General features: G+C 39.7%; 1 protein-coding gene across 3 annotated transcripts in view; it reads right to left on the bottom strand.

Moving 5' to 3' along the window:
- Positions 1 to 24,293: 24,293 nt before the first annotated feature.
- The window catches only part of VCAN (versican), a 121,232-nt gene continuing 119,152 nt past the window's right edge, over positions 24,294 to 26,373 (bottom strand). For 2 of the 3 annotated variants that reach the window (XM_027545675.1, XM_027545676.1), the window contains one exon: positions 24,294 to 26,280. In XM_027545675.1, coding sequence (XP_027401476.1) covers positions 26,153 to 26,280 — 128 coding nt within the window. In that variant the 3' untranslated portion in view covers positions 24,294 to 26,152. The remainder of the gene's footprint in view (positions 26,281 to 26,373) is intronic. The other variant, XM_027545677.1, reaches the window with a different exon arrangement.

Raw genomic sequence — 26,373 nt, forward strand, 5'->3', positions numbered from 1 at the left:
GCAAGCTCTGGTCTCTCTTTCTCTTCATATAAGGACATTAATCCCATCACAGGGCCCCACTCTCATGACCTTACCTAAAACTAATTATCTACAAAAGGCCCCACACCTCCAGATACCATCATGCTGGGAGTTTGGGCATCAACCTATGAATATTTTTTTGTATGTGGTGCGAGGAAGGGATACAAACATTCACTCAATAACCCCTGCTATGCACACTGGGTAAGTAGAAGAGTTGAGCTTAAAGGACAGGTCTGTCTGATTCCAGATGATTTTAATGACTGTTCTTTCTCCTGCATCATGTTGCATCCCCCCTCACCTAATGGGCTTCGCGCCAAAGCTAATAAATTCTCTGTGTCCTATCATAAGGAAAAGCAAACGATAGTCTGTGGCCCATACCTAGCCCACCACTTGGTTTTGTAAATGAATTTTTTATGGAACCCAGCTGTGCATATTCATTTATACATTATCTATTGCTGCTTTAGCACCACCATGGCAGAACTGAGTATGTGCAACAGACACCATAAATCCAGCAAAGCCAAAAGTATTTACTCTTTGTCTCTTTACAGAAAAAAAGTTTGCTGATCCATGTCCTAGCTCATTGCAAAAAGAAATTTGATTACTGTAATTTAAGAAGCTCTCATTGGCATTAACTTCTTCATCAACCGGTTAAGTACTATTGACTTATCACTTCTTAATATGAAGTGATGATACTGATGTTCTGGGAGAGAAGATAGTTGTTGGTGCTTGGAATCAGAAGTAGTACAGCTTCAGCCATTGATGAGCAATGTACATAATTAATTTTAGATCTGTAGAACAAAGTTGGTCTCTTGGGATAGAATCTTTTAAGAATGGGAGGTGAGTAGACTCACAGTGGATCTCCCTCCTCAGAGTAGGAAGGAGAAAAGGTCTAGCCCTCATTATCTCTCTGATCTCTCTCCCATGTTTCCTCCTCCTTGCTTATTCTACTCTATGCACACAGATCTTCTTGCTCTTTCCTACTGATTTCAAGTAATCTCCCATCTTAGAGCTTTAGTACTGACCACCCACTCTGCTTGCTGCTGCTAAGTCGCTTCAGTCGTGTCCAACTCTGTACTACCCCATAGACGGCAGCCCACCAGGCTCCCCCGTCCCTGGGATTCTCCAGGCAAGAACACTGGAGTGGGTTGCCATTTCCTTCTCCAATGCATGAAAGTGAAAAGTGAAAGTGAAGTCATTCAGTCATGTCCAACCCTCAGCGACCCCATGGACTGCAGCTTTCCAGGCTCCTCCGTCCATGGGATTTTCCAGGCAAGAGTACTGGAGTAGGGTGCCATTGCCCACTCTGCTTAGAATACTGTTTTTTCTGATATCATTTCAGCTAAGGACCTCATCTCCTCCAAGTTTTTTTAATCAAATATTGCTGTTTGCATGAGACTACTCAGACATCAGTGACAAGGCATCCAGCTGGATCGCCCCCATTCTGCTCACTATTATTTTTCCCAAAGTTGTTTCCACTTTCTCTACTTTGTAATGTATTCAGTTATGTTTATTTTTATGGTGTGTCTATCCCCTAATAGGATCTAAACTCTAAGAGAGCAGGAATTATGGGGATTTTTGCTTTTAACTGATGTTTTGAAAATATTAACATCTAGAAGAATGATAGAAACACAGTTCCTGCATATCATATATTTATACATTTCTTGAATAAAAGTGTGTAATTCACATTTTGTTCTGGTGTCATGGAAATATTTTTAGGGCAATTTGGATTTATCATTTGGGGATTAGTCCATGTGTAAGTTTGAGAAAATCATTTTTCCCTTCCTTCCCTGTGATAACTGTCCTTCTCTTTCCTACCCAACCAATAGCAAGTGTCTCCCAGAGACTTCTGATAAATGAGATTTTCACAAGTCTTCTAAACTCATTAACCAAAATACTTCAGTAAGGCTTTTAATCCAAGTCAAAAGCTAGAACCTAAAAGCTAGACACTGATTTCAAGCCATTAGGGTTAACCTAGTAATGTGGGATAGTAACTTTCAATACTATATTTACACCGAAACTCAAGTTATATTACTAAAAAATTCACTAGTTAATATCCCTCATTCATGTTAGAATTGATTTTTCAGTCTACATTGCTTTTTCCCCCCCACTCCTTCCAGGGTATCATTATGTTCTTCATGCCTTATTTCTCTAAGTATAATAAAAATACATTAGGAGTATTCATATACAACTTCCTGGCTTCAGACCAGGTCTGAATGCAGAAATTGGCATTATATAGCAGAACAATTACCAACAGCAAAGTCTTTTTCAGAGTTCTTTATATGTTTCCCTTTCACTACACAAAGGATTAAATAACATGGAATTTTCTATGCTGTAATAAAATCACCCATTTTCAGCCTTTTAACTGATAGAGAAAATTTGTTTTGTTCAAAATGAAAATAGAAATGATAAGTTCTAGTAGATTAATTCATATCTAATTATCACTTTTCAGTCTGTAGAAACACAATTCCAAGATATTTAAGTTGAAACAGTTTGCCTAGAAATTGATGTAATAGAAGCTTGATTTTCTATAGAAAATATTTCTTATTGTTTTGAACCATATTCCAAATTTCCAAGTATAGATCTATTGAATAAATATCCACGTCTATTCAATTTTATCATTTAAATATATTTCCAAGATGGGGAGAGGGTAACTCTTCTTGCAATAAACATCTTGTGTTGACTCAGGACAACTAAATTCTTGCAGATATTAACTTAGCTTGTTCTCTTTTCTAGCATTCAGATTTAAAACAATCTATCTGGTTTAGTAATAAATAAGCAAGAATTGTTCAAAGCACCATGTAGGGTTCAGTCATATCTTGGATTATAGGTCTCCCAGAAATATCTCCTCTGAGATCTGCCCTGATTCTTCAACCAACCAGATATGATCTAAAAGAGATGCGCCCTGGGGAAAAACTCAGGAAATGCTATTAGACCCTTCTAAATGTGTATTCCTAGAATTTCTATTATCACGCATGGTGTCCCAAGATGGCAGCACAGTGACTTAGATATTCAGAAGCTGGAGACAAATGGAGAAAGGACACAGTGATCTGCATGAATTGCCTTTATGTAAGATGCTCTCAACTTGTAAAAGTCCATACAAAGTACAAACATCTGGAGTCATAAAAATCATACATGTGCAATTAGTTCCCATCAAGATAGAGAAATGGGGACCGGACTTATTTATTTTGTCTTCAACAACAACCACAAATATATGTGTGTGTGTGTGTGTGTGTGTGTGTGTGTGTATATATATATATATATATATATATATATATATACAAACAATGGTTTCAGATATTGAACAACATTGCACAAGACTCAAATCCCTGATAGAGGATAAACAGTTGAGGCAACTAAAAATATGCTGTTCCATCTGAATACCTGACAGGTAGAAATAGTTCACATCCTCAATTCTTCTTCTTTCATTTATCAGAATATGGAAAAGCATCCACTCATTCAACATATAGGTACTTACAGTTATAAACACTGAGAGCTAGGAATGGAGACAAGCAAGAAACAAGTAAACAATGAAATAAGTAATGAGATTTCAGCTGATGAAGAGTGCAAAGTAAAAAAATTAAAAAGTAAATGTTTTACAGGGACCAATGTACATGTGTGGGCAATGAGCGCTGTCAGTCGTGTCCAACTCTTTGTGATCTCATGGACTGCAGCTCTCCCGGCTCCTCTGTCCTTGGGATTTTCCAGGCAAGAAAACTGGAGTGGGTTGCCATTTCCCACTGCAGGGTATCTTCCGACTCAGTGATGGAACCTGAGTCTCCTGTGCCTGCTGCACTGGCAGGCGGATTCTTTACCACCGCACAACCTGGGAAGCCCAAGTACGTGCCTGTTTAAGTGTGATAATTAGGAAAGTCATTTTTAAGATGACATTTGAGCAGAGACCTGAAAAATGAGGTGTGGAGGGCTAGAAAGTGAACATTCTAGATACTATGGAAAACATGACATACGAAGGTCATAAGATAAGAGAAAACAGAGCGAGTGAAGGGAACCTGGATGAAAATGAGCCTAGGATGACAGGAAAGGGCCAGAGCAGGAGGGCTTGAGAGTAATGGAAAAAACTTTGCATTTTATTCTCAATGAGTTCACTTTAAACTTAGGAAAGTTGAGCAGGTGAACAACATGATACAGTTCAGTTCCATTCAGTTGCTCAGTCATGTCCAACTTTTTGTGACGTCATGGACTGCAGTACACCAGGCTTCCCTGTCCATCACCAACTCCCAGCTTGCTCAGACTCATGTCCATCGAGTCGGTGATGCCATCCAACCATCTCATCCTCCGTTATCCCTTTCTCCTCCTGCCTTCAATCTTTCCCAGCATCAGGGTGTTTTCCAAAGAGTCAGTTCTTTGCATCAGGTTGCCAAAGTATTGGAGTTTCAGCTTCAGCATCAGTCTTTCCAGTGAATATTCAGGACTGATTTCCTTTAGGATGGACTGGTTTAATCTCCCTGCAGTCCAAGGGATTCTCAAGAGTCTTCTCCAACACCACAGTTCAAAAGCATCAGTTCTTCGGTGCTCAGCTTTCTTTATAGTCCAACTCTCACATCCATACATGACTACTGGAAAAACCATAGCTTTGACAAAGCAAAGTCTCTGCTTTTTAATATACTGTCTAGATAGGTCATAGCTTTTCTTCCAAGGAGGCAATGTCTTTTAATTTCATGGCTGCAGTCTCCATCTGCAGTGATTTTGGAGCCCCCCACAAATAAAGTCTCTCACTGTTTCCATTGTTTTCCAGTCTATTGGCCATGAAGTGATGGAACCAGATGCCATGATCTTAGTTTTCTGAATGTTGAGTTTAAAGCCAACTTTTTCATTCTCCTCTTTCACTTGCATAAAGAGGCTCTTTAGTTCTTCTTGCTTTCTGCCATAAAGGTGGTGTCATCTGCATATCTGAGATTATTTATATTTCTTGCATCAATATTAATTCCAGCTTGTAATTCATTCAGCCTGGCATTTCACAAGATGTACTCTGCATAGAAGTTAAATAAGCAGGGTGACAATATACAGCCTTGACATTCTCCTTTCCTGATTTGGAACCAGTCTTGTTGTTTCTGAACTGTGGTGTTGGATTAGATTCTTTAGAGTCCCTTGGACTGCAAGGAGATTGAATTTATTGGAAGGACTGATGTTGAAGCTGAAACTCCAATACTTTGGCCACCTGATGCAAAGAGCTGACTCATTTGAAAAGACTCTGATGGTGGGAAAGATTGAGGACAGGAGAAGGGGATGACAGAGGATGAGATGGTTGGATGGCATCACCGACTCAATGGACAAGGGTTTGGGTGGACTTCGGAGTTGGTGATGGACAGGGAGGCCTGGCGTGCTGTGGTTCATGGGGTTGTAAAGAGTCGGACATGACTGAGTGACTGTACTGACTTGTTGTTTCATGTCCAGTTCTAACCGTTGCTTCTTGACCTGCATACAGATTTCTTAGGAGGTAGGTCAGGTGGTCTGGTATTCCCATCACTTGAAGAATTTTCCACAATCCACACAAAGGCTTTGGTGTAGCATACAAAGCAATAAAGCAGAAGTAGATGTTTTTTGGAACTCTCTTGCTTTTTCTATGATCCACCCAATTTTGGCAATTTGATCCCTGGTTCCTCTGCCTTTTCTAAATCCAGCTTGAACATCTGGAAGTTCATGGTTCATATACTGTTGAAGCCTGGCTTGGAGAATTTTGAGCATTACTTTGCTAGCGTGTGAGATGAGTGCAATTGTGTGGCAGTTTGAACATTCTTTGGCATTGCCTTTCTTTGGGATTGGAATGAAAACTGACCTTTTCTAGACCCGTGGCCACTGCTGAGTTTTCCAAATTTGCTGGCATATTGAGTGCAGCACTTTCACAACATCATCTTTTAGGATTTGAAATAGCTCAATTGGAATTCCATCACCTCCACTAGCTTTGTTAATAGTGATGCTTCCTAAGGCCCACTTGACTTTGCAATTCCAGGATGTCTGGCTCTAGGTGAGTGATCACACCATCATGGTTATCTGGGTCATGAAGATATTTTTGGTATAGTTTTCTGTGTATTCTTGCCACCTCTTCTTAATATCTTCTGCTTCTGTTAGGTCCATACCATTTCCGTCCTTTATTGAGCCCATCTTTGCATGACATGTTCCCTTGGTATCTCTAATTTTCTTGAAGAGATCTCTAGTCTTTCCCATTCTATTGTTTTCCTCTATTTCTTTGCACTGATCACTGAGGAAGGCTTTCTTTGCTATTTTTTTTGGAACTCTGCATTCAAATTTGTATATCTTTCCTTTTCTCCTTTGCCTTTCATGTCTCTTCTTTTTTCAGCTATTTGTAAGGCCTCCTCAGACAGCCATTTTGCCTTTTTGCGTTACTTTTTTCTTAGGGATTGTCTCGATCACTGCCTCCTATACAGTGTCATGAACCTCCATCAATAGTTCTTCAGGCACTCTGTCTATCAGATCTAATCCCTGGAATCTATTTGCCACTTCTACTGTATGATCATAAGGGATTTGATTTAGGTCATACCTAAATGCTCTAGTGGTTTTCCCTACTTTCTTCAATTTAAGTGTGAATTTGGCAATAAGGAGCTCATGATCTGAGCCACAGTCAGCTCCAAGTCTTATTTTTGCTGACTGTATGGAGTTTCTCCATCTTTGGCTTCAAAGAATATAATCAATCTGATTTCGGTGTTGACCATCTGGTGATGTCCATGTGTAGAGTCTTGTGTTGTTGGAAGAGGGTATTTGTTATGATCAGTGCGTTCTCTTGGCAAAACTCTGCTAGACTTTGCCCTGCTTCATTTTGTACTTCAAGCCACATTTGCCTGTTACTCTAGGTATCTCTTGACTTCCTACTTTTGCATTCCAGTCCCCTATGATGAAAAGGACATCTTTTTTGGGTGTTAGTTCTAGAAGGTCTTGTAGGTCTTCATAGAACCATTCAATGTCAGCTTCTTCAGCATTACTGGTTGGGGCATAGTCTTTGATTACTGTGATATGGAATGGTTTGCCTTGGAAACAGAGTTCATTCTCTCATTTTGAGGTTACATCCAAGTACTGCCTGAAATGACTGGCCATTCCCTAGGCGAGTTCTCAATCACCTACAAGCCCACAAAGCACAGCTGCCCAGCATCAGAGCTACCCACTCCTGCTTTATCCTCCTCAAGCAGCCTGTTGGTCAATAAGGACACAGATTTCTCTTTAAAAAATTATTTCACCCTGACCTCTGTGTGGAGAATGGATTGTATTTGCTTGAGTGAATACCTAGAGACCAAATGAAAGGCCGTTTTAGAAGTGGGCCAGAAATGATAGTGGAGTAGAGTGGCAGTTCTCCATGTGGTAAGAAGTAATTGAATTCAAAATAGATACTGAAAGATATGCTACATTGTAGTTGCTGTTCTAAGAATAATGCAATGGCTCTTTTGATCGTACAACTACTATATAGGGTGTATGTTAGTCACTCAGTCATATCCGACTCTATAGGTTAGGTGCTAAAAATATTCCCATTTTAGGAGATAACGAAACGAAAGCACAGAGCAGTTAGAGTAACTTGTCAAATATTACAAGCTGTTAAGAGGCAAAACCTGGATTTGACCTCAGGAATCTAACTCTAGAATTCCTAAACACTACAGATACTGTGAAACCTACAGGAACTGCCCATCTCTCACTTCAGTCACATGGGCTTTCTTTTGGTTTCTCAAATATACCATGTTTTTTAATCATTCAGGGTCTTCACATAAGATTGTTTTCTTTCCCTGAAATACCCTCCCCCATCCCAGGTTTATATTTTGTTTTCTTGATTCCTTTTTGACCTTCAGACCTACCCTCAGCTTAAATGTCACCTCCTTATAGTTGTATTCCCATTCCATCAAAAGTAGATATCCTCCCCCCAAGTTATTCTTCCTCACAGTACTCAGTTTCTGCCTTGGATGGAGTAGGAGGGAAAAGCAGGGGTTTGTATTTGGATGCGTTAAATTTGAGCTATATGTTAACATTCAAGTGGAGATGCAGGGTAGACAAATGGCCGTATAAGTCTGGAGTTCAAGGGAAATATTCAGGCTGAGTCATCAACATATATGGTATTAACAGTCATAAGACTAGATGAGATCAACATAAAGAGTATAAATAGAAAAGAATGTGGAGTAACCAGCAAGAGAGATGCCCAAGAAGCAGAAGAAAACCAAGTTAATGTGATTCCTGGAAGTCAAGTGAATGTAGTATTTACAGGCGGAGAAGGCAGTGGCAACCCACTCCAGTACTCTTGCCTGGAAAATCCCACGGACGGAGGAGCCTGGTAGGCTGCAGTCCATGGCGTCGCTAACAGTCGGACACGACTGAGCGACTTCACTTTCGCTTTTCACTTTCATGCATTGGAGGAGGAAATGGCAACCCACTCCAGAATTCTTGCCTGGAGAATCCCAGGGACGAGGGAGCCTGGTGGGCTGCCGTCTATGGGGTTGCACAGAGTTGGACACGACTGAAGTGACTTAGCAGCAGCAGCAGCAGGGAAGAGGAAGGGGCTTTCAGCGGCACTGACCAATGGCAGAATAGGGCTGTTAACTGGTTGCTGGTTGACAGTTGCTCACTTGGTTGGGAGGAGGGGCCCACTGGGATGCCCAACCAATGGCTGAGGAGGACTGTTATAGTTTGTGTCTGTCTCAGTGGAGCATGCAGGCTGGAGCCAGGGAGTGAAAGGCCCTTTATGCCTTGGGTCCCATCTGGGACCACCACTACACAAGTCCTGCCTAAGAGGAGGCAGATCTCAGTTGGTGACTCTCTCAGGGCCAGGTCCCCAGACCCTGCCCAGCTGTCATCACTGAGGGAGTCAGGCGCCCAGAATCCAAATGGCCCTCAGGCTCCTCAGGCCACTGGAAGGCAGGGGCAAGTCCAGGACAACTGACTCTGCCATTAGGTCGCAGAAGTGGGGATGGGGGAGAGGTTCACTGCTTCCTCAAGGCATGGCCGCGGCCAATGGGTGGCCTTGGTGAGGACTCTGGAGTCCTGCAGGACACAGCTACAACCCTGTTTCATGGGCCACCCAGCTTACCCACTGGCCCAAGGTTCAGCGAGCTGGAGGGCTCTGGGAGAAGGCCGGGAACTGCCTCTTACCTCAGTCTCCACCTGATGACCACTACTCACCAATCGCTGGCTGAATTCCTCACTAATGGCCGCTCCTTGACAGTTGGTTGCTTGTGGGCAGGACCCACTGCAGCACCAACCAATGGCGCAACTGGACCGCTAACAGTCGCTTATTGACGGTTGCTTGTGGGCGGGACCCATTGCCGCACCCACCAATGGCTGAGCAGGACCACTAACGGTCCTTCACAACCGTTGCCTCATAACGGGGGTTGGGGGCAACAATAACGGCACACACCACCTGCTGAGGGCACTCAGCAGTGCTCTATTACAGAAGTACCTCAGTTTAGAAAGGTCTGCGGTTTATAAGTGTCAACTACAAAATATAGTCACAACCTGAAAGTAAAGAGTTATTTTATTTGGTGGGAATGTTTAGGAGCTCAGGAGACAGCATCTCAGTAGCTCTGAGAAAACTGCTCCAAGGAGGCGGGAGAGGAAGTCAGGCTATTTACAAGTTTGCAACAAAGGGAGCAGGCAGTCTGTACATCAGAGATCAGTTGTCAAGTTAAGGAATTTAGCATTCTATGTACGGAAAGATGCAAGCCTCTGGGTTCACTGAATTCATTCCTTTCATATGCACCTCAGTTATCTGGGGCCAAATACTGTTTCCTTGTTCACTTTAAGAAGTAGCAGATGGCTGCCTCTTGCATTCTCCCACCTCAGCAACTCAGCAACCACCATGGGGGTAGGGGAGTGGTGAGGCAGTAGCAGCATCTTCCGGATCACAGTTTGGGGAGCCCTCATTCACTTTTGGAGGCCAGAAATCGCTGATGGCCATGACATGTCTTATTTATTGATATAGCGGGAGATATTTTCATTTCACATAAGTATAAATCTTTATACCTGTGGTAAGTTTGTTTTCATAACTAAGGTAATCAGCCTTTTAGCTTGTTGCTCTTGTGGAAAACTATATACTGGCAGAGTTTTAAAGCTCTCTTTTCCTTGGGGGCTCAGTGGTAAAGAATCCACCTGCCAATGCAGGAGACGTTGATTCCAACCCTGGGTCCGGAAGATCCTCTGGAGAAGAAAATGGCAACTCACTCCAGTATTCTTGCCTGGCACATCCTATGGACAGAGGAGCCTGGCAAGCTACAGTTCCTGGGGTCACCAAAGAGTCAGACATGACCTAGCAACTAAACAACAGCGACAACAACAAACAAGGATGTTAAAGGCTAGAAGTAGATTTCACTGTCAGTGCCCCAAGTTGCAGATGGATGGCAGAGGAAGTCAGAGTTGTTATTTTCAGGACTTCCCAGGTGGTTTAGTGATAAAGAACCTGCCTCAATGCAAGAGCTGTTATTTTCATAGCAGTACATTGTAAGTCCCCTGCACACAAACCTTCAAGTTGTGAACTTTCAAAGATGTGAATGTGCATTCACACATCCAATCACATTAGTTCATGCGTCTTGTGTACATCATCACGCGCATGCGTCCACTACGAGTGGTTGTGCTTTTGTGTACTTTATTGTACGTTACTGTGCAGAGTAGGGTGGTGCAGTATCTTTATTTCAAGCGCAGGATGTCTGGAAGCAAGCATAAAAGTAGCAGTGATGTAGCTGGTACTGCTAAGAAACACCAAGCAATGTTGATGGAAACGAAAGTGAAAATAATTGAGAGAGTGGAGTGAGACAGAAAGATAGTAGATGTCACTCATTCTTTTAATCCGAATAGTTCAACCATTGGCACAGTTCTACGGAACGAAGACAAGATCTTGGAGCCTGTGAAGTCTGCTCTGTGATGATGTTGACAATAATCCCAAAGAAGCTTGGAAAAGTAATGAAGGGGATGGAGGAATTTCTCAGTGTGTGGATGCAGGATCAGCATCAGTGTTGAATCCAATTCAACATAATGCTGTTTCAAGAGAAAGCTAAAAGCCTTTATGAAGACTTGAAAAACGGTGAAGAATCAGAGGTCGCATCTTTTAATGCCAGCCATGCCTGGTTTCATCGGTTCAAGGCTAGAGCTACCATTCACAAAGTAAATGTAAGTGGCAAGGCAGCAATTGTAGATATGGTAGCTGCCTCAGAAATTCCTGAAACAGAAATTGGTTAATTTTGGTGTCTCATTTGAAAGACTATGAAATCAGATTTTTGTTTCAAATGGAATGTTATTATCATCAGGTGATACACATCTCATTGTTCTAATGAGACTTGTCCATTTAGAAAAAAAATCAAGTGATCAAATTTTATAAGATAATAACATCCCATTTGAAATGAAAATTCGATTTCATATTGTTTCAAAAGAGTCACCATTTCCACAGAGGTTTGTGTTGGCAACCTTGCAATATTAGTCCAGTAAAAAAGATTAAATATTAATAGAAGTGTGGGATAGATTATTCTCTTTCTTTCTTGGATTTAGAGCTTTATTCTGCTTTCCACTCTGAGTACGTGATATGAATATAGATGGGTCAAACAAATTACACATATTAGCATGTCATAATTAATATCAAATGACAAAGAATAATTTTTTCAGGCCAACTTGGAATGAGCTTTTTTGCACCCATGTTAATTATCTGTAGTTTCAATTTCATTATGAACCACCAACTGCAGAAGCTGACTTCAACTGGCTTCACTTGTATTTTAAATAATTTGTGTTTAATAATGTATTATGCATTACACAGATATTCCTACAGAACCCAAGTTTCAATTACCAGTCACTTCAAATTACAGGCTTCCAGTAATTAGCTTTTGCCACATAACCCATAATGGAACACATTGAAGTTAATAGAAAGCAGGAGCAAATCAAACTGAGTCAATTTTGGTGTGAGCAGATTTCAAAATTAACCAATTTGTGTCCTTTTAAATACATTTCTCCACAGGAATTAAAGAGTTGTCTGGTTAACCTTTCGAGTCTCCCTTATTTGTAATAAAGGAGATAATGAAGACAGTGCCTGCCTCAGAAGGCTTATTCAGTCACCTTTAGAGATAAAGGCACATAGTTCAGTTGTCAGGATTCCATCAGTGGTCTGCCTTAAAATACCTTTATATCCATTCACAAATTATTTCTGAAAGCACAGAAAACAAATATATGGTCTCATATTTAGGGTAAAATCTGGAGCCTTTATGTGACCCTTGAAGGTTTCTATTGATGGTTCTCAAGTCTGAGGACACATTAGGATCACCCAGAGGACTTTAGATCAGATTCTGTGAGAGGGGGGTCTAGGCAGGGGGGGAGGCTGCAGAGGGGTGGAGGGCCCAGCCTGAGTATGCTATATAATTTTGCTAAGTGTGGCCAAGTTTGAGAACTACTGCCCTACATGATCATTCCAGAGCTACATTGCCTGTGAACTGATTAGAAATGTGAATTATCAGGCCTTACCCTGGATTTGGGGCTTCCCAGCTGGATCAAGTGGTAAAGTATCTTCCTGCCAATGCAGGAGCCTCAGGAGATGCAGAGTCAATCTCTGAGTTGATACAATCCCCTGGAAAAGGAAATGGCAACCTATTCCAGTATTCTTGCCTGGGAAATCCCATGGACAGAGGGGCCTGGCAGGCTACAGTCCATGGGATTGCCAAAGAGTTGGACACGACTTGGCGACTAAACAACAACAAAAAAATCAAGAAGGTTCTTATTTATCACAGAATTATTATAAAGTACTTGTTGCTTGGATACAAATTTTCCTTCCTAACCCCAAACATTTATTTCCATACTGAACTCACAGGCTATTTCTCGTTGCCAACACAGCTTGTTTTACTCTGAAACGTCTTTAATCCTGAGGCCAATCATGTGTATTTTCAGTGTGTCTGTATAGGTGTAGGATGTTCCGGACAGCTGAAAACTTTCATTTGTCAGGAGCAACTACTAAAAACCATAAGAGCCTTATGCTAGTGTCAGAACAATATAATAAAGTCTGAAATGAATCTAAGAAATTAAATAGAATAGTTCCTGGAGTGTAGTTCTTACTCAAATACCTATTGAGTGAATTTAAAGTGAGTGCACAAATGAATCAATGTATGTGTTCACATTTGTACCCTAAATCTAAATACATCTCAAGGGTTATGAAAATTTGGAGCACATTTTTTTTTTCTGCTACATTTTCTTTGAAGAAATACGTTAGGTATTTTTTTTAATCTTAACATTCACTTCAAAAATTCATATACATAAACTTTCTCAGGACACATGATAAAAGCATAGCTGTAACACGGCTCTATCTGTAAATTTCATGCAATAATTTCTTGACCTTTCGGAGGCTGCTTGGAGATTTGTTCACACATTGCTGGAAAGCAACTTCTGGTTCTGTTCTAATGGAGAATATTCACTTTGGTTAAACAGGGAACAGGGAAAGTCACAAAGGACTGACATCCACCATAAAATAACACTGATATTCATTCACTCTGACTCTCAGGCTAAGATAGACATAAATTGCATCTGTATTTTTCTAAACATTCTCATGATTTTCTAGAAATCCCAACAACTTCTCATCTGCCAAATCACTCAGTCCACTAACTTAGGTGACAGACAACAGTGGATGGCATATTTCTGGAGCAAAGAGTGGTAGGAGACAGAGACAGAAAGGGCTTCACATTTTTCTTATTCTGTCCTCAGCATCTGCTGCTGCTGGTTAATAAAACTGCTCAAAGAATATAACATAAGAGGCTCTTGATGGTACTTGGGGCAAGGAGACAAGGTGTCTCGGTCTTAGTTTCATTATTCTGTTATTAACTTCATCCTGCCTTAGCTTCAACAAGCTCCCCCTCTATCTGAGGAGCAACATCCAAATATATTCCTGAGCTCCAGAGTTAGGCTTTCAGGGGGCACATCTGAGGTTTTGTACTGAGACCTGGGGCTGTCAGCATAATCTCCCCGAGCCTTTATATCTCTATCAGTAAACAGGAATGATAGTAAAATCATCATGAATATTAAGAGAGGTGATTTAGTCATTCATTTAGCAAATATTTATTGAGTGCCTGCTGCATGCCGGGTACTGTTGCAGGTGTTAGGAACATGGTGATGATCAAGACAGAGGAGTCCCTGTACTTAGGGAACTTACATTTTCATGAAAGAAAACAGATGGCAATTCGCTTATGAGAGTGACCAGCACCCAATAAATAGTACCTTCAACACATAGTAATTGAGCACTCTTTGGGGTATTATGGGTAAAAAATAGTGACCTCAAGCAAATATTCTCTTGAACATTTACTTTCCTACTTGTGCCTTTTTGAATTTTCCAACATATTTACAATGAGCAGGGATTGCTAAGGTAATAAATTAAGAAAAATAAAAGAGCGATGACATAATTTAACATATCTAAAAGAGTTTTCATGGTGTCTAAAAGAGAATTATGATTCAAGTTATGATTATGTTGAATTATGATTCAACAAACAGTAATTGCCCACACAGTTTTCAGCTTGGATGTGTGTTTTCCAACTTCAGCACAGTGGTCCATTCATGCTTGGTAACTTCAGTATCTCTCCTCCTCTGGTCTAGTCTCCATCCCAAGCCTCTTTCTTCATGGATGTACAGGATCATTATTTTTGTGTGTTTAAGCCCTCCGTTTATTAAAAATCATTTTACATGTGTTCCATTCTTATACAATAAGAAACGCCCAAGCAATTGATATCTGCCCACTGTTAGTGAGCTTCAAATATTGCTTTGTTTTCCAGGTGAACTGTCTTCTCTTTTTAGCATGAATGTGTTATAGTATTTCTGTTTTCCCTAATACTATATGGGAAATGTTATAATTAATATTTTTCTTTTATTCTCTATCATAATCACAGCATCTCCAAATCTCAATGCCTGCCGTTTAATGACATGTTTTGTCTCTACCTAGATTAGTAGCAGTCCATGGGGTCGCAGAGTTGGACGCGACTGAGCAATTGAACTGAAGATTAGTACAGCCTCTAAAGTCTCAGCAAGTCTTCTTCCTTTCCTAAATCCTTATCAAAAAAGCATGGTATTGTTGTATTACTCTCATTCGTCCTGAATTACTTAGCCAATTTTCTTCTATTCATTTTACTGGGTTACTTTTTTTCTTGCCTGTGTCTTTGTTTTTAAATTCCCAAATTACTCACTCTGCCCTACATATCCTGTGCAAAATAAAAGAATCTGTTAATTCGCCCCACATCTTAAGGTAGAAGACAGTACATTGTAAAGTATTGGTAAAGTCTATACCAATACTATAAAGTCTATACCTGATAAAGTCTATACCAATACTATAAAGTCTATACATGGTAAAGCCTACATGGTAAAGTCTAAGTATTGCCATGTATTACACAATGATATTACTTATAAGAAAACCTATGTAAACAGATTCCCACATTTAGTTTTAAGAAATTGCACTTCCCTTTAGTGCTCAAACAATATTCCCAAGACTACTTGTTACTTGACAAAAAATTTAAAAATTTTATTAGACTCCTTCTGAACATTTCTGGCACGCTGCCCTGTCCCATAAATCCAGCTGGCATGTCACTCAGACCCCAGCCAGTCTTGTGGTACCAGGCACATGACTCCCCACCCCATTGTGCCGTCTGTACCTGGCTCTCAAAGGCTGCTGCTGATCTCTTTGCCTCGCCACTCTTCCTATAGGAGGGCACAGCCCATCCCTTAATTCTGAAAATCTTGGTTAAGCCCTAACTTAACAAAACTATGCTGAGGATGTGAAGAAATGTAAAGAATTCTAACACAGCTAAGCAAGTCTTAAAACTGTGTAGTTTATCAACTATTTCCATAGTTTACAGGCCCCTCCACAGGTAGAGACTTAAGGTGTTTCTCTTAATTTCAGCCCCTCTGCTACCGGGTTACTGAAACCAGCTTCCCTTCTCAACATAGGAAGGCCCTTCTGCCAATAATTTTCCACTCCTTAGAATTAATACCCTGGAGAGAACAAATAGAATATTTCTTAAAGTAAAAATTTATTCTAAAATTACAACATTTTGTATGAGAAGATAACATCTACTTTTTAATGCCGAGCAACTCAGTTCCTCCTTTTACCAATTCATTCCAAAGTAGAAGCTCAGTCTTAAACTTGTATAACTTACAGCCTGGAATGGCTCCTCCAAAAACAAAAGGAGGGGAAAAAAAAAAAAAAACCTCTTCTCTGAAAAACAGAAGCAGACCTCTATCCAGAGAAACAAAATGGGTTGGCAGCCTCAAAATAGCAGTCTCTGCTCCTTTCTCTTCCCAGTTCCCCTTGTGTGGTCATAAAGCTTCAACAATATTGATGTTTAGTCTCAGAGGAAGTTATGTACATGTATAACTTGACATCTACTCTTTTCTTTGCTCCTTATTTTAAGACAAGCATTGAATACTGAACTTGATTGTGACTCCAAGCTGAGGAGTATCATTTTTAATTTTGGAAATTCAAGCCAGAGAACACAGCCTTAGGACCAAGCAATGTGCAGTGTGGCTATGTTTATTTATAACTGAAGCAGAAAAATGGCTGGCAGTTGCAACAATCACGTTCAGTGTCTAGTGGCTATAAGGAAGAAGTAAAGATACAACCTCACAAAAGCTCACAATAAGATGCTGTGGAAGAAACCAAGAGATCCAGTGTAGCTGCTTGCAGACTGTAACGTGGCGTGCCCATCCAGTGATTGATAGGGACTGGGTGCCTGTGTGCATGCTAAGTCACTTCAGTCATATCTGACTCTTTGTGACCCTATGGACTATAGCCCACCAGGCTCTTCTGTCCATGGGATTCTCCAGGCAACAATATTGGAGTGGTTTGCCATGCCTTCCTCCTGGGGGTCTTCCCGACCCAGAGATCAAACCTGTGTCTCCTTCGGCTCCTGCACTGCAGGCAGCTCTTTACTGCAGGGCCACTGGGAAAGTCCCCAAATTTCCCTGAACTGCATCTAAAAATACATAGGAATCCAGCAGGAAACAGATGACACAATCGAACAGGGTAAGTTGAGAGTTTAACCAGAGAACTATTGAATATACAGGTGTGCAGCTTAAGGAAATCACAATTAATACTGCAATACCCCTGGGCCAGAATAGTGAGCTCTTCCTACCTCAGTCCTGAAGGGTCAAGTTGAGAGAGCAGTAGGGACTCAGAGGCAGAGAGGGCTACGTGGGGATGGGACTGCATCTCTCAGGGCTAAAGTAGGAGGAGAAGGGTGGAGAGTGTACCTGGAGGGCAAGCCTATGTCCTATTAAACCAGAGAACATTTTCGGTCTTCCATTTCACCCTGTATCCAGTTGCTACGAGGGGAACATGACGAATCATCAGAAACTGAACAGGAAACCAAACTGATTTAATTACAAGAAAAAACCTAAAACTTTAATTGGCTAAAACAAATTAATTAAAATTCATTATGTTGATTTGCTTAAGACTTCTAAATCAATTCCTCTATTCTTAAGCACATAATACCTAGAACAGCTGTTCCTGCCCAAAACATTTTTCTATGCATGTAAAATTAGGTTTATTTTGTAAACAATAACTTCTGGAGAATTTTGAGTTGTAGAATGCCAAGCTCTGATTGCACACTGGAAAAAATACTCCATAGTAGTTTAAAAGATCATTTTGAAAATGATGTACCTGGAGACAGTAATACTATATGAGATATTGTGACAGTTGGGATAGAGAGATGATGATAATACAGGAAACTTTTGGAGGTAGAATTAATAGAATTTGGTGCTTGATTGAACATGGACAGAAATTAGGAGTCGAGAGTTAGGACTCTTAGGCTCCTAGTTTTAAAAAATAAGAAGTGTACCCAATTAGTGGGCGGGGTCAATAATAGTTCCATTTGGGACATATAAAACAATGTACTGCTGAAATCCAACCAGCTGAATATACACCTTTCCCACACAAGAAAGAGATATGGAGGTTATAATGTAGGAATGAGTTAAGGTACATGGTTATATCTGGAATCAGGTGAAGATGGAGAACAGAGCACACAGTTGTTCAAGAATGGAGGCTTTAGCAACATTTTAAAATTCAGAGCTCTTCCTGCTTTAGTTCCATTGATAATCTTTCCCACCAGACAGTAAATCTCAGGGAGAACAGGGATTTGGCCTAGCTTGTTTTTAATGGTATCCTCAATATCTAGCATTGTGCTTGGCACATGGTAAGTCTCAATATATGTTACTGAATGAATGATGACTTGATCTGGCTAATGGGCATTGGAGAGGGTCATCTGATTTAAGAATTGGACTTATTTATAGATCAATTCACTCTTAAGGATTCTCCCATCTATACCTCTTTTAGGGCTCCCCACTGAATTTGAAGTTTTTCCTGACTAGCTATTGTTTGGAAGTTACTTCTTGTTTGTTTCTATTTCTCAGTTGTTATATTTGTCTTAGTTCTTTCATTTAAGGCTTTGTCTCAGGTCTGTTTTTAAGAACCAATTATTTTTTAACCATACCTCTTTATCCAATTTTCTCTGTAGAGAAAGTGATTCTTTATTTATTTATTTATGTATTTATTTTGGTATAACCAGAGGCCCATTCAAAATTTGGAAAGTAATCAACAAACATGTTCGTAAGTAGATAGGTAATATAATGAAAGTCTGAAAATCTAAAAGTACTTTAAGTACAGTGTATCTTAAAGCAGTGGTCCCCAAATCAGGGTTGTTTATCCTGGGAGTATCCCAAGACTTTCCAGGGTGAGGGGGGTGGAAGATACATGGGCACACAAAAGGAAACAATTTCCAGAACTTCAACTTAAAAAAAATATATTTATTTGGGGCTGCATCAGGTCTTAATTGCAGCACACAAGGTCTTTTGTTGCAGCACATTGGGCTTCCCAGGTAAAGAATCTGCCTGCCAATGCAGGAGTGGAGAAGACAATGGCACCCCACTCCAGTACTCTTGCCTGGAAAATCCCATGGATGGAGGAGCCTAGTGGGCTGCAGTCCATGGGGTCGCTAAGAGTTGGACACTACTGAGCAACTTTACTTTCACTTCTCACTTTCATGCATTGGAGAAGGAAACGGCAACCCACTCCAGTGTTCTTGCCTGGAGAATCCCAGGAACGGGGGAGCCTGGTGGGCTACTGTCTATGGGGTTGCACAGAGTCGGACATGACTAAAGCAACTTAGCAGCAGCCAATGCAGGAGACACAAGAGATGTAGATTATTCAATCCCTGGGTGGGGAAGATCCCCTGGAGAAGAAAACAGCAACCCACTCCAGTATTCTTGCCTGGAGAATCCCATGGACAGAGGAGCTTGATGGGCTATAGTCCATAGGAGTTGCAAAGAGTCAGACATAATTTAACATGAACATATGCATGCATGAGCTCTCTAGTTGTGGCACTCAGGCTTAGTTGCAGGCTTAGCATGTAGGATCCTAATTCCCCCACCAGGGATCAAAACCACATCTCCTGCAATAGAAGGCAAATTCTTAACTACTGGACTACCAGAGAAGCTCCCAACACTTCAACTTTTACCTGGCCTCTTTCCTATAAAATTCGTCAGCCAAAGAAGGTGCCTTTGACTGTGTAGATCACAATAAACTGTGGAAAATTCTGAAAGAGATGGGAATACCAGACCACCTGACCTGCCTCTTGAGAAACCTGTATGCAGGTCAGGAAGCAACAGTTAGAACTGGACATGGAACAACAGACTGGTTCCAAAAAGGAAAAGGAGTACGTCAAGGCTGTATATTGTCACCCTGCTTATTTAACGTCTATGCAGAGTACATCATGAGAAACGCTGGGCTGGAAGAAGCACAAGCTGGAATCAACACTGCTGGGAGAAGTACCAGTTACCTCAGATATGCAGATGACACCACCCTTATGGCAGAAAGTGAAAGAAACTAAAAAGCCTCTTGATGAAAGTGAAAGAGGAGAGTGAAAAAGTTGGCTTAAAGCTCAACATTCAGAAAACTAAGATCATGGCACCCGGTCCCATCACCTCATGGCAAATAGATGGGGAAACAGTGGAAACAGTGGCTGACTTTATTTTTCTGGGCTCCAAAATCACTGCAGATGGTGACTGCAGCCATGAAATTAAAAGACGCTTACTCCTTGGAAGGAAAGTTATGAGCAACCTAGACAGCATATTAAAAAGCAGAGACATTACTTTGCCAACAAAGGTCCGTCTAGTCAGGACTATGGTTTTTCCAGTGGTCATGTATGGATGTGAGAGTTGGACTATAAAGAAAGCTGAGCACCGAAGAACTGATGCTTTTGAACTGTGGTGTTGGAGAAGACTCTTGGGAGTCCCTTGGACTGCAGGGAGATCCAACCAGTCCGTCCTAAAGGAGATCAGTCCTGGGTGTTCATTGGAAGGACTGATGTTGAAGCTGAAACTCCAGTACTTTGGCCACCTGATGCGAAGAGCTGACTCATTTGAAAAGACCTTGATGCTGGGAAAGATTGAGGGCAATCTTTCCCATATTGAGGAGGAGAAGGGGTTTGGGTAAACTCCAGAAGTTGGTGATGGACAGGGAGGCCTGGCGTGCTGCAGTTCATGGGGTCGCAAAGTGTTGGACACGACTGAGCGACTGAACTGAACTGAAGAAGGTGTCTGTGGTGGAGACCATTGGTTTTACTTTTGCTTCTTTTTAAAACCAGTTCTCCTAAACTTTAGAATTCATCAGAATCACCCTGAGTGCTTGTGAAAGCCCAGGTTGCTCTTCTCAGTCCTAAAATTTCTATTTCATTAGGGCAGGGTCTGAGGATTTGCATTTCTTACAAATTTTTAGGTGATGTTAATGTTGTTGTTTCAGAGAACAAGCTTTGAAAATCTAAAGCTTTAGAATAAACCAAAACCATTTATTAAAAACAAACAAACAAAAAACCCACCACATCAAACACACTCTTCATCTGTCCTGAGTCTTAGGATGCACTGACCTGGGATGTAAAAATTATAAACAAACAAAAGGACAAATCCAAATGAATGACTCTAGTGACACCAATAAATTTTAAGAAGGATTTCATTGAGATGTCAACTGACAAATAATTGAAAATAATTTTTGATAGACCACTATGTGATGTTTGGCGTATAATTTAAAAAGAAGCTTAAAAAATTTGAGTAGCTTTGCTTAATAAAACTATCATTTCCATTTACCTAAGTTTTTTTTCCACTTTTAAATCTATAAGAATAAAATAGGAATAGAATTGATGCTAAGCCATGACACATTCTAGTTTCATGGAAATGTGAATTGTGATAAACAGTCCTAATCATCTCATTGAGCTGTATTTTTAATAAAATGTTACAATTTGTGTAATGACTTTTCAAAGTTTGTAAGAACATTATATTGCTTTGACCAATTTTATATCTGTAAATTACAATGATAACTCAATCCAGATTTTTAACTTTACACCTTTATGTTCCTAAAATTAATTTTTCACTTCAAAGTACAAATTTTGATGTATATGTGTTGATAGCTTAATCAATAGAAGATTTTCAAGCACATAAATATATAATATTTAGATACAATTACATGTGGGAAGTGAAATTAAAAAACCAAGTCCAAAAATAAGAAAAACATAAAATATCTGACTGTTAAAAGATTATTTTCCTTCAGTTGTTTTTTAGATGGATGAGAATGGGAATCAAACTAGTATGGTATTTAGAGTCCTGCTGAATATATTTAAGAGTGATGTTACATGTTTATTTTAGAATGGCAATATTTATAATACGCCAAAAATAAAGTCCTTTACAACTGTTTTACTCTGTGATGAAAAACATTTTGGTTGACAATGTCAGATGTGATGGGGACACAGTTTAAAGTTTTATTTTAAAGTAAATACTATCAAAATCATTTACAACTTACTGCCTTAAGGCAATCAACTTTTAATCTTCAACAGGGATCATTTGATGGATTCAGACAGGACTGTGAATTAAATTCCAATTAAAATCCAAGCTTTGCTTATTCTGTAAACATCTCAACAAAAACCATTCTTGTTCTTGTTTGGCATTTGCTCTTTCTAGTCCAGCTGGGATCCAAACACACAGAAATGAGTAATAATGGGAAAAGATTACACACTCTTGAATGACTCATTCAAAGACCTTTATCAACTTTCTGTAGACTTGTTTTAGAAAAGAATCATTTGGATAAATTCTGGTGTGTTTAGCAGATGGGAACTGCAGCACAATTAAAAAAAAAGATGTACAAGTTGTACAAAACCATCACTGCGGGGCCTTTTTCTTCAGAAATCCTTTCACTGCATTTTAATACTAGGAAACATTAAAAGAAACACAATAAAACATGTTGAAGCTATCACCGAGTCTTTAACCACTTGATAGTAACATCTTTTGCTTTTATCTAAGATATATTTCCTCTTGGAGATTTCTTTGCTTGGGAGACACTCATGTATAGCCCATTCATGAAAGCAACTCTGCACTTTTGGGCAACCTATTATATTCTTTTCTGTCCATTTCCAAACTCGAAAACTTAAGTTTGCATGATATATGCCTTCTGGACAATTAGCTCAAGGCTAATCCAGTTCTTACTTTCTGCTCTGTAACTGAAAATTCACTTAAGATCAGCAAAGTTGCTATCACATCAAAATGATGTATTCCTCTCTATGGGGCTTCCCTGGTGGTACAGTGGTAAAGCATCCACCTGCCAATGCAGGAGACACGAGTTTGATCCCTGAGTCAGGAAGATCCTCTGGGGAAAGAAATGGCAACCCACTCAAGTATTCTTGCCTGGAAAACTCCAGGGACAGAGGAGCCTGACTGGCTACAGTCCAGGGGGTTGCAGAGCAGAAAGGACTTAGCAACTGAACAACATTCCTCCCTATACAATCTCTCATATCTCTTCTATTTCAGCTACCCCAGAAGACCACCTCTTCTTACATAGCTCCTTATGGTAGGGGCACATTCTTCCCCTGATATGCAACCCAGCTTTTAGAAATGAATAGAAAACCACCTCTGGCTGATATTGAGTAGTGCTGAGTCTCCTTAAACTTCTCACTTTGTCCCAGTATTATAGGTAATGGAACATCTCATAGCCTCTATTATTTGTACCTAGATCAATAAAAATTTATTTGATGGATTTATAAACATCTAATAAGGGTGTATGTGTGCTTGTGCTCAGTCACCCAGTGGTGTCTGACTCTTGTGACCCCATGGACTATAGCCTGCCAGGCTCCTCTGTCCATGAAATTCTCCAGGCAAGAATACTGGAGTGGGTTGCCGTTTCCTACTCCAAGGGATCTTCCCAAGCCAGGGATCAAATTCACATCTTTTGGGTCCCCTGCATTGGCACATATAGGTGGGCCACTGTGCCACATACTTACATACTCCCTGGAGTAATTTCTCTTTAAAGGTCTGTATAGATATGACAGCACATTAAAAGGACAAGCTCAACAAGGAAAAGTATCTCTGCTGCATCTAATCATGCCTTCCCATATATTTTTGACATTACAAGAAACCTCAAAATAACTTTCCACTCACCTTTGTCCTTTATGATATCTTCTATACAACTGGAGTATATACAATGGATTTGTTCTTTCACAGCATTAATAAATATATTGAATAGAACTGACTGTAAAATAACTCACATGGGATGCATTCAGTATAAAAAAACCTTACATTGGCAGGAACCTGTGTAGCTTGCTCACTGTAGAATCTCCAGGGCCTAGTCCAGTGCCTAATACATAGTAAGTACTTAGTAATAGTGAATGAATGAAAATAAAGGGATGAATGAATATCTGGATGGATAGGAACTTGGTGTTTGTGACATCTTCTGATCATTTTGTTAGATATGATCTTCTAGGCAGTAAATTAACCTCCTGAATCTTTAACAAATGAGAATATATTATTTTATATTTTTATTCAGAGTATCATGCAGGTTGTAGAGATGACCTGCATCCTCTACAAACAAACTATGCAACGGGGCACAAATGACTTAAATTCTCTAAGCTGTTCCCTCGTCAATGAGATGGTAACAGCCTCTCTGTTAGGCTTGTTGGGAGATGAGGCACATTAAACACTTGGCCTGGTTAATAGGAAGAATTGTGTAAGTGTGACCTATCACTTTTCCTACTGCATGTTTCTTTCATTTTTGAGATCAATGCCTAAGAATGCGGTTGTAAACATTATCAGAATTACTATCTCCAATTTTTGCAGGGACATTTATAATCATCTCTCTGCTAGCCATAAAATCATTTCATTCAAGCCAGCAGCTTATACTCCATGATAGATCTAGAATGTAAAAATGTTGGTACACATTAGGATTTAAAGTTATAAATATGTAAATAAATACATGTAAATATAAAAAAAATGTAAATAACCAGACCAGTCACAGTATAGTAAAAGAAGGATTTTAGGTTTCTTTGGTGAAACAAAAGCAGGTATAAAAAAGTTACAAAGATTTTAGATTTTCATTCACAAAAAAAAAACAATCATTCACATTTTACACTATACATGTTATAATATAAATACAGGAACGTATTATGTGCATTGTAATGAAAGAGGAAAAATAAAAACCTCATAGGTAGACACAGAGTTCTTCTGTGCTCTAGAACACCCAAAGGTTGGTCACATTTAACACAGCAACCGAGGAAACTTGCCTAAAGACAGGGTGTATGACTGTGGCTACTGTAGCTCCTTCTAGTCAAAAGAGGTTCTGAGAAAAAGAATCCCTGTTGGGTCTGCTCTTTTTCTATTCGCATTTCATTTTTTATCTTGAGCTCTCAAGATCATTCTAAACTAAAATTAGGAAAGACACCTAAATGCTTTCTTTCCATCACAGGGTTTCTTTAAACATTAAATTAAGCAGATAATAATTCAAAGTCATCTTTAGCAGTCATTTTATTCAAATTAAGGGGAGAAAATGGAGTGGGAAGAGATAGGGAGAAATTTCAACACATACACTCCACCTAATAAGAAGCAATGCCCATACTATTTCTATATATGTGCTCCTTGCTTAGAATGGGCAAACACCATTTGCTGAAAGCTAGACACTTTTCCACTCTTCTTTATAATAAAACACTTAATGCATTCTATCCATCACATTATTTAATCAGGGACAGAGTACCTAGATTATACGATTCCAAACTGTGAGGGAAATATAAAGGCTAAAACCGAAAAATAACTACCAACTACGTCAATGTTCAGGTTTGAGGGAAAATAACATCCAATAAATTAAATCAGTATGGCTTACTTCATTTATTTATGTATGCTTCACAGCTGCAGCATTCATACATGAACATTCAAAACTTTATAAAAGATTAAAATGGTTATATATACAAAATTTCTTTCTTTGAATGTGTGTTGTTTTAACAAACCCCCTCCCTCCAGAACCCCAGGTCTATATCCATTTGAAATGTGTTGATCTGTAATCTTGCAAGTTAGTGTTAAGAAAGCCATTAAAAAGGAGACCCAGTTGAGTTAATAATTAGCACTTTGACCCCTAGAAAATGCTCCTGGTCATAGAAAAGTCCTCCATTCAGGCCTTTCTTGTAAGTGAAAAAAAAAGGAACGCAGCAAAAAAAAAATAATATAAAATAAAGAGTTCCATGTTGCAGTCTCTAGTTTCGTTGGGATCCCATTAGCCAGGCTTCAGCATCACATGGAAGCCAACTGTACCTGTGGTGGAGATGGGACAGTGACCTACAAAATTTTGTGTTTGTTAATTGTCCAGCAAAAGCTGTCTTCAGTCTTGCTGACAAAGAGCAGGGAAAACCATTTCCAGCCTAAACAAACTACAAAAAGCAGCCGAACCAATGATTAAAGACCTCTAAGGCTCCGTAATCATCATTAAATATGCTTGAACTCAGTGACTTTTTATTTTATATACAGGATTAAAATCAACATTAAATCATCTTATTTACATTGCCATTGGTGCTGAAATGGAGCTTTTTAAATAGTACAGTAGGCTGGTATACATTATAAAATGGTCTGCACTGGAGGCAAATAGAAAACTAAAGAAATTAGGCTGGAAATGGTTCCATTCTGCTCTCATTTTCCTTTCTTTTGTTTGCTTTCTTTTTGAATGCCAATACTTTGATTTAAAATGTTTTGGGAGCACGGCAACCCAAAATGACTGGACTGGACGGTGTTCCAAAAATCCAAACCAACTGATAATACTTCTCTAGGTGATAGGAAAGGCACAGGAAGTTAGGACTTTGGCTGAAATGATGAAAACATGTGTATGCCATTTTAGGGATCAGCGCCTTGATTCTTGCCACCTTCGGCTCCAACGGTGATCATGTTTTGATGTATTTATTGAATTGTCCTTTGCTGATGAGGAATTTTTAAAATATTTCTTAGAATAAGTCCTTTGGTATGCAGATGCTACATGGAAGGAAAGAAAGAAAGAAAAGAAAACACAATAATATTACTTGCTCCATACCCTAAACTACCAATACCGTAGCCGTAAAATGAGGG

This window comes from Bos indicus x Bos taurus, chromosome 7 (assembly GCF_003369695.1).
Source record: "Bos indicus x Bos taurus breed Angus x Brahman F1 hybrid chromosome 7, Bos_hybrid_MaternalHap_v2.0, whole genome shotgun sequence".
Taxonomy (NCBI): domain Eukaryota; kingdom Metazoa; phylum Chordata; class Mammalia; order Artiodactyla; family Bovidae; genus Bos; species Bos indicus x Bos taurus.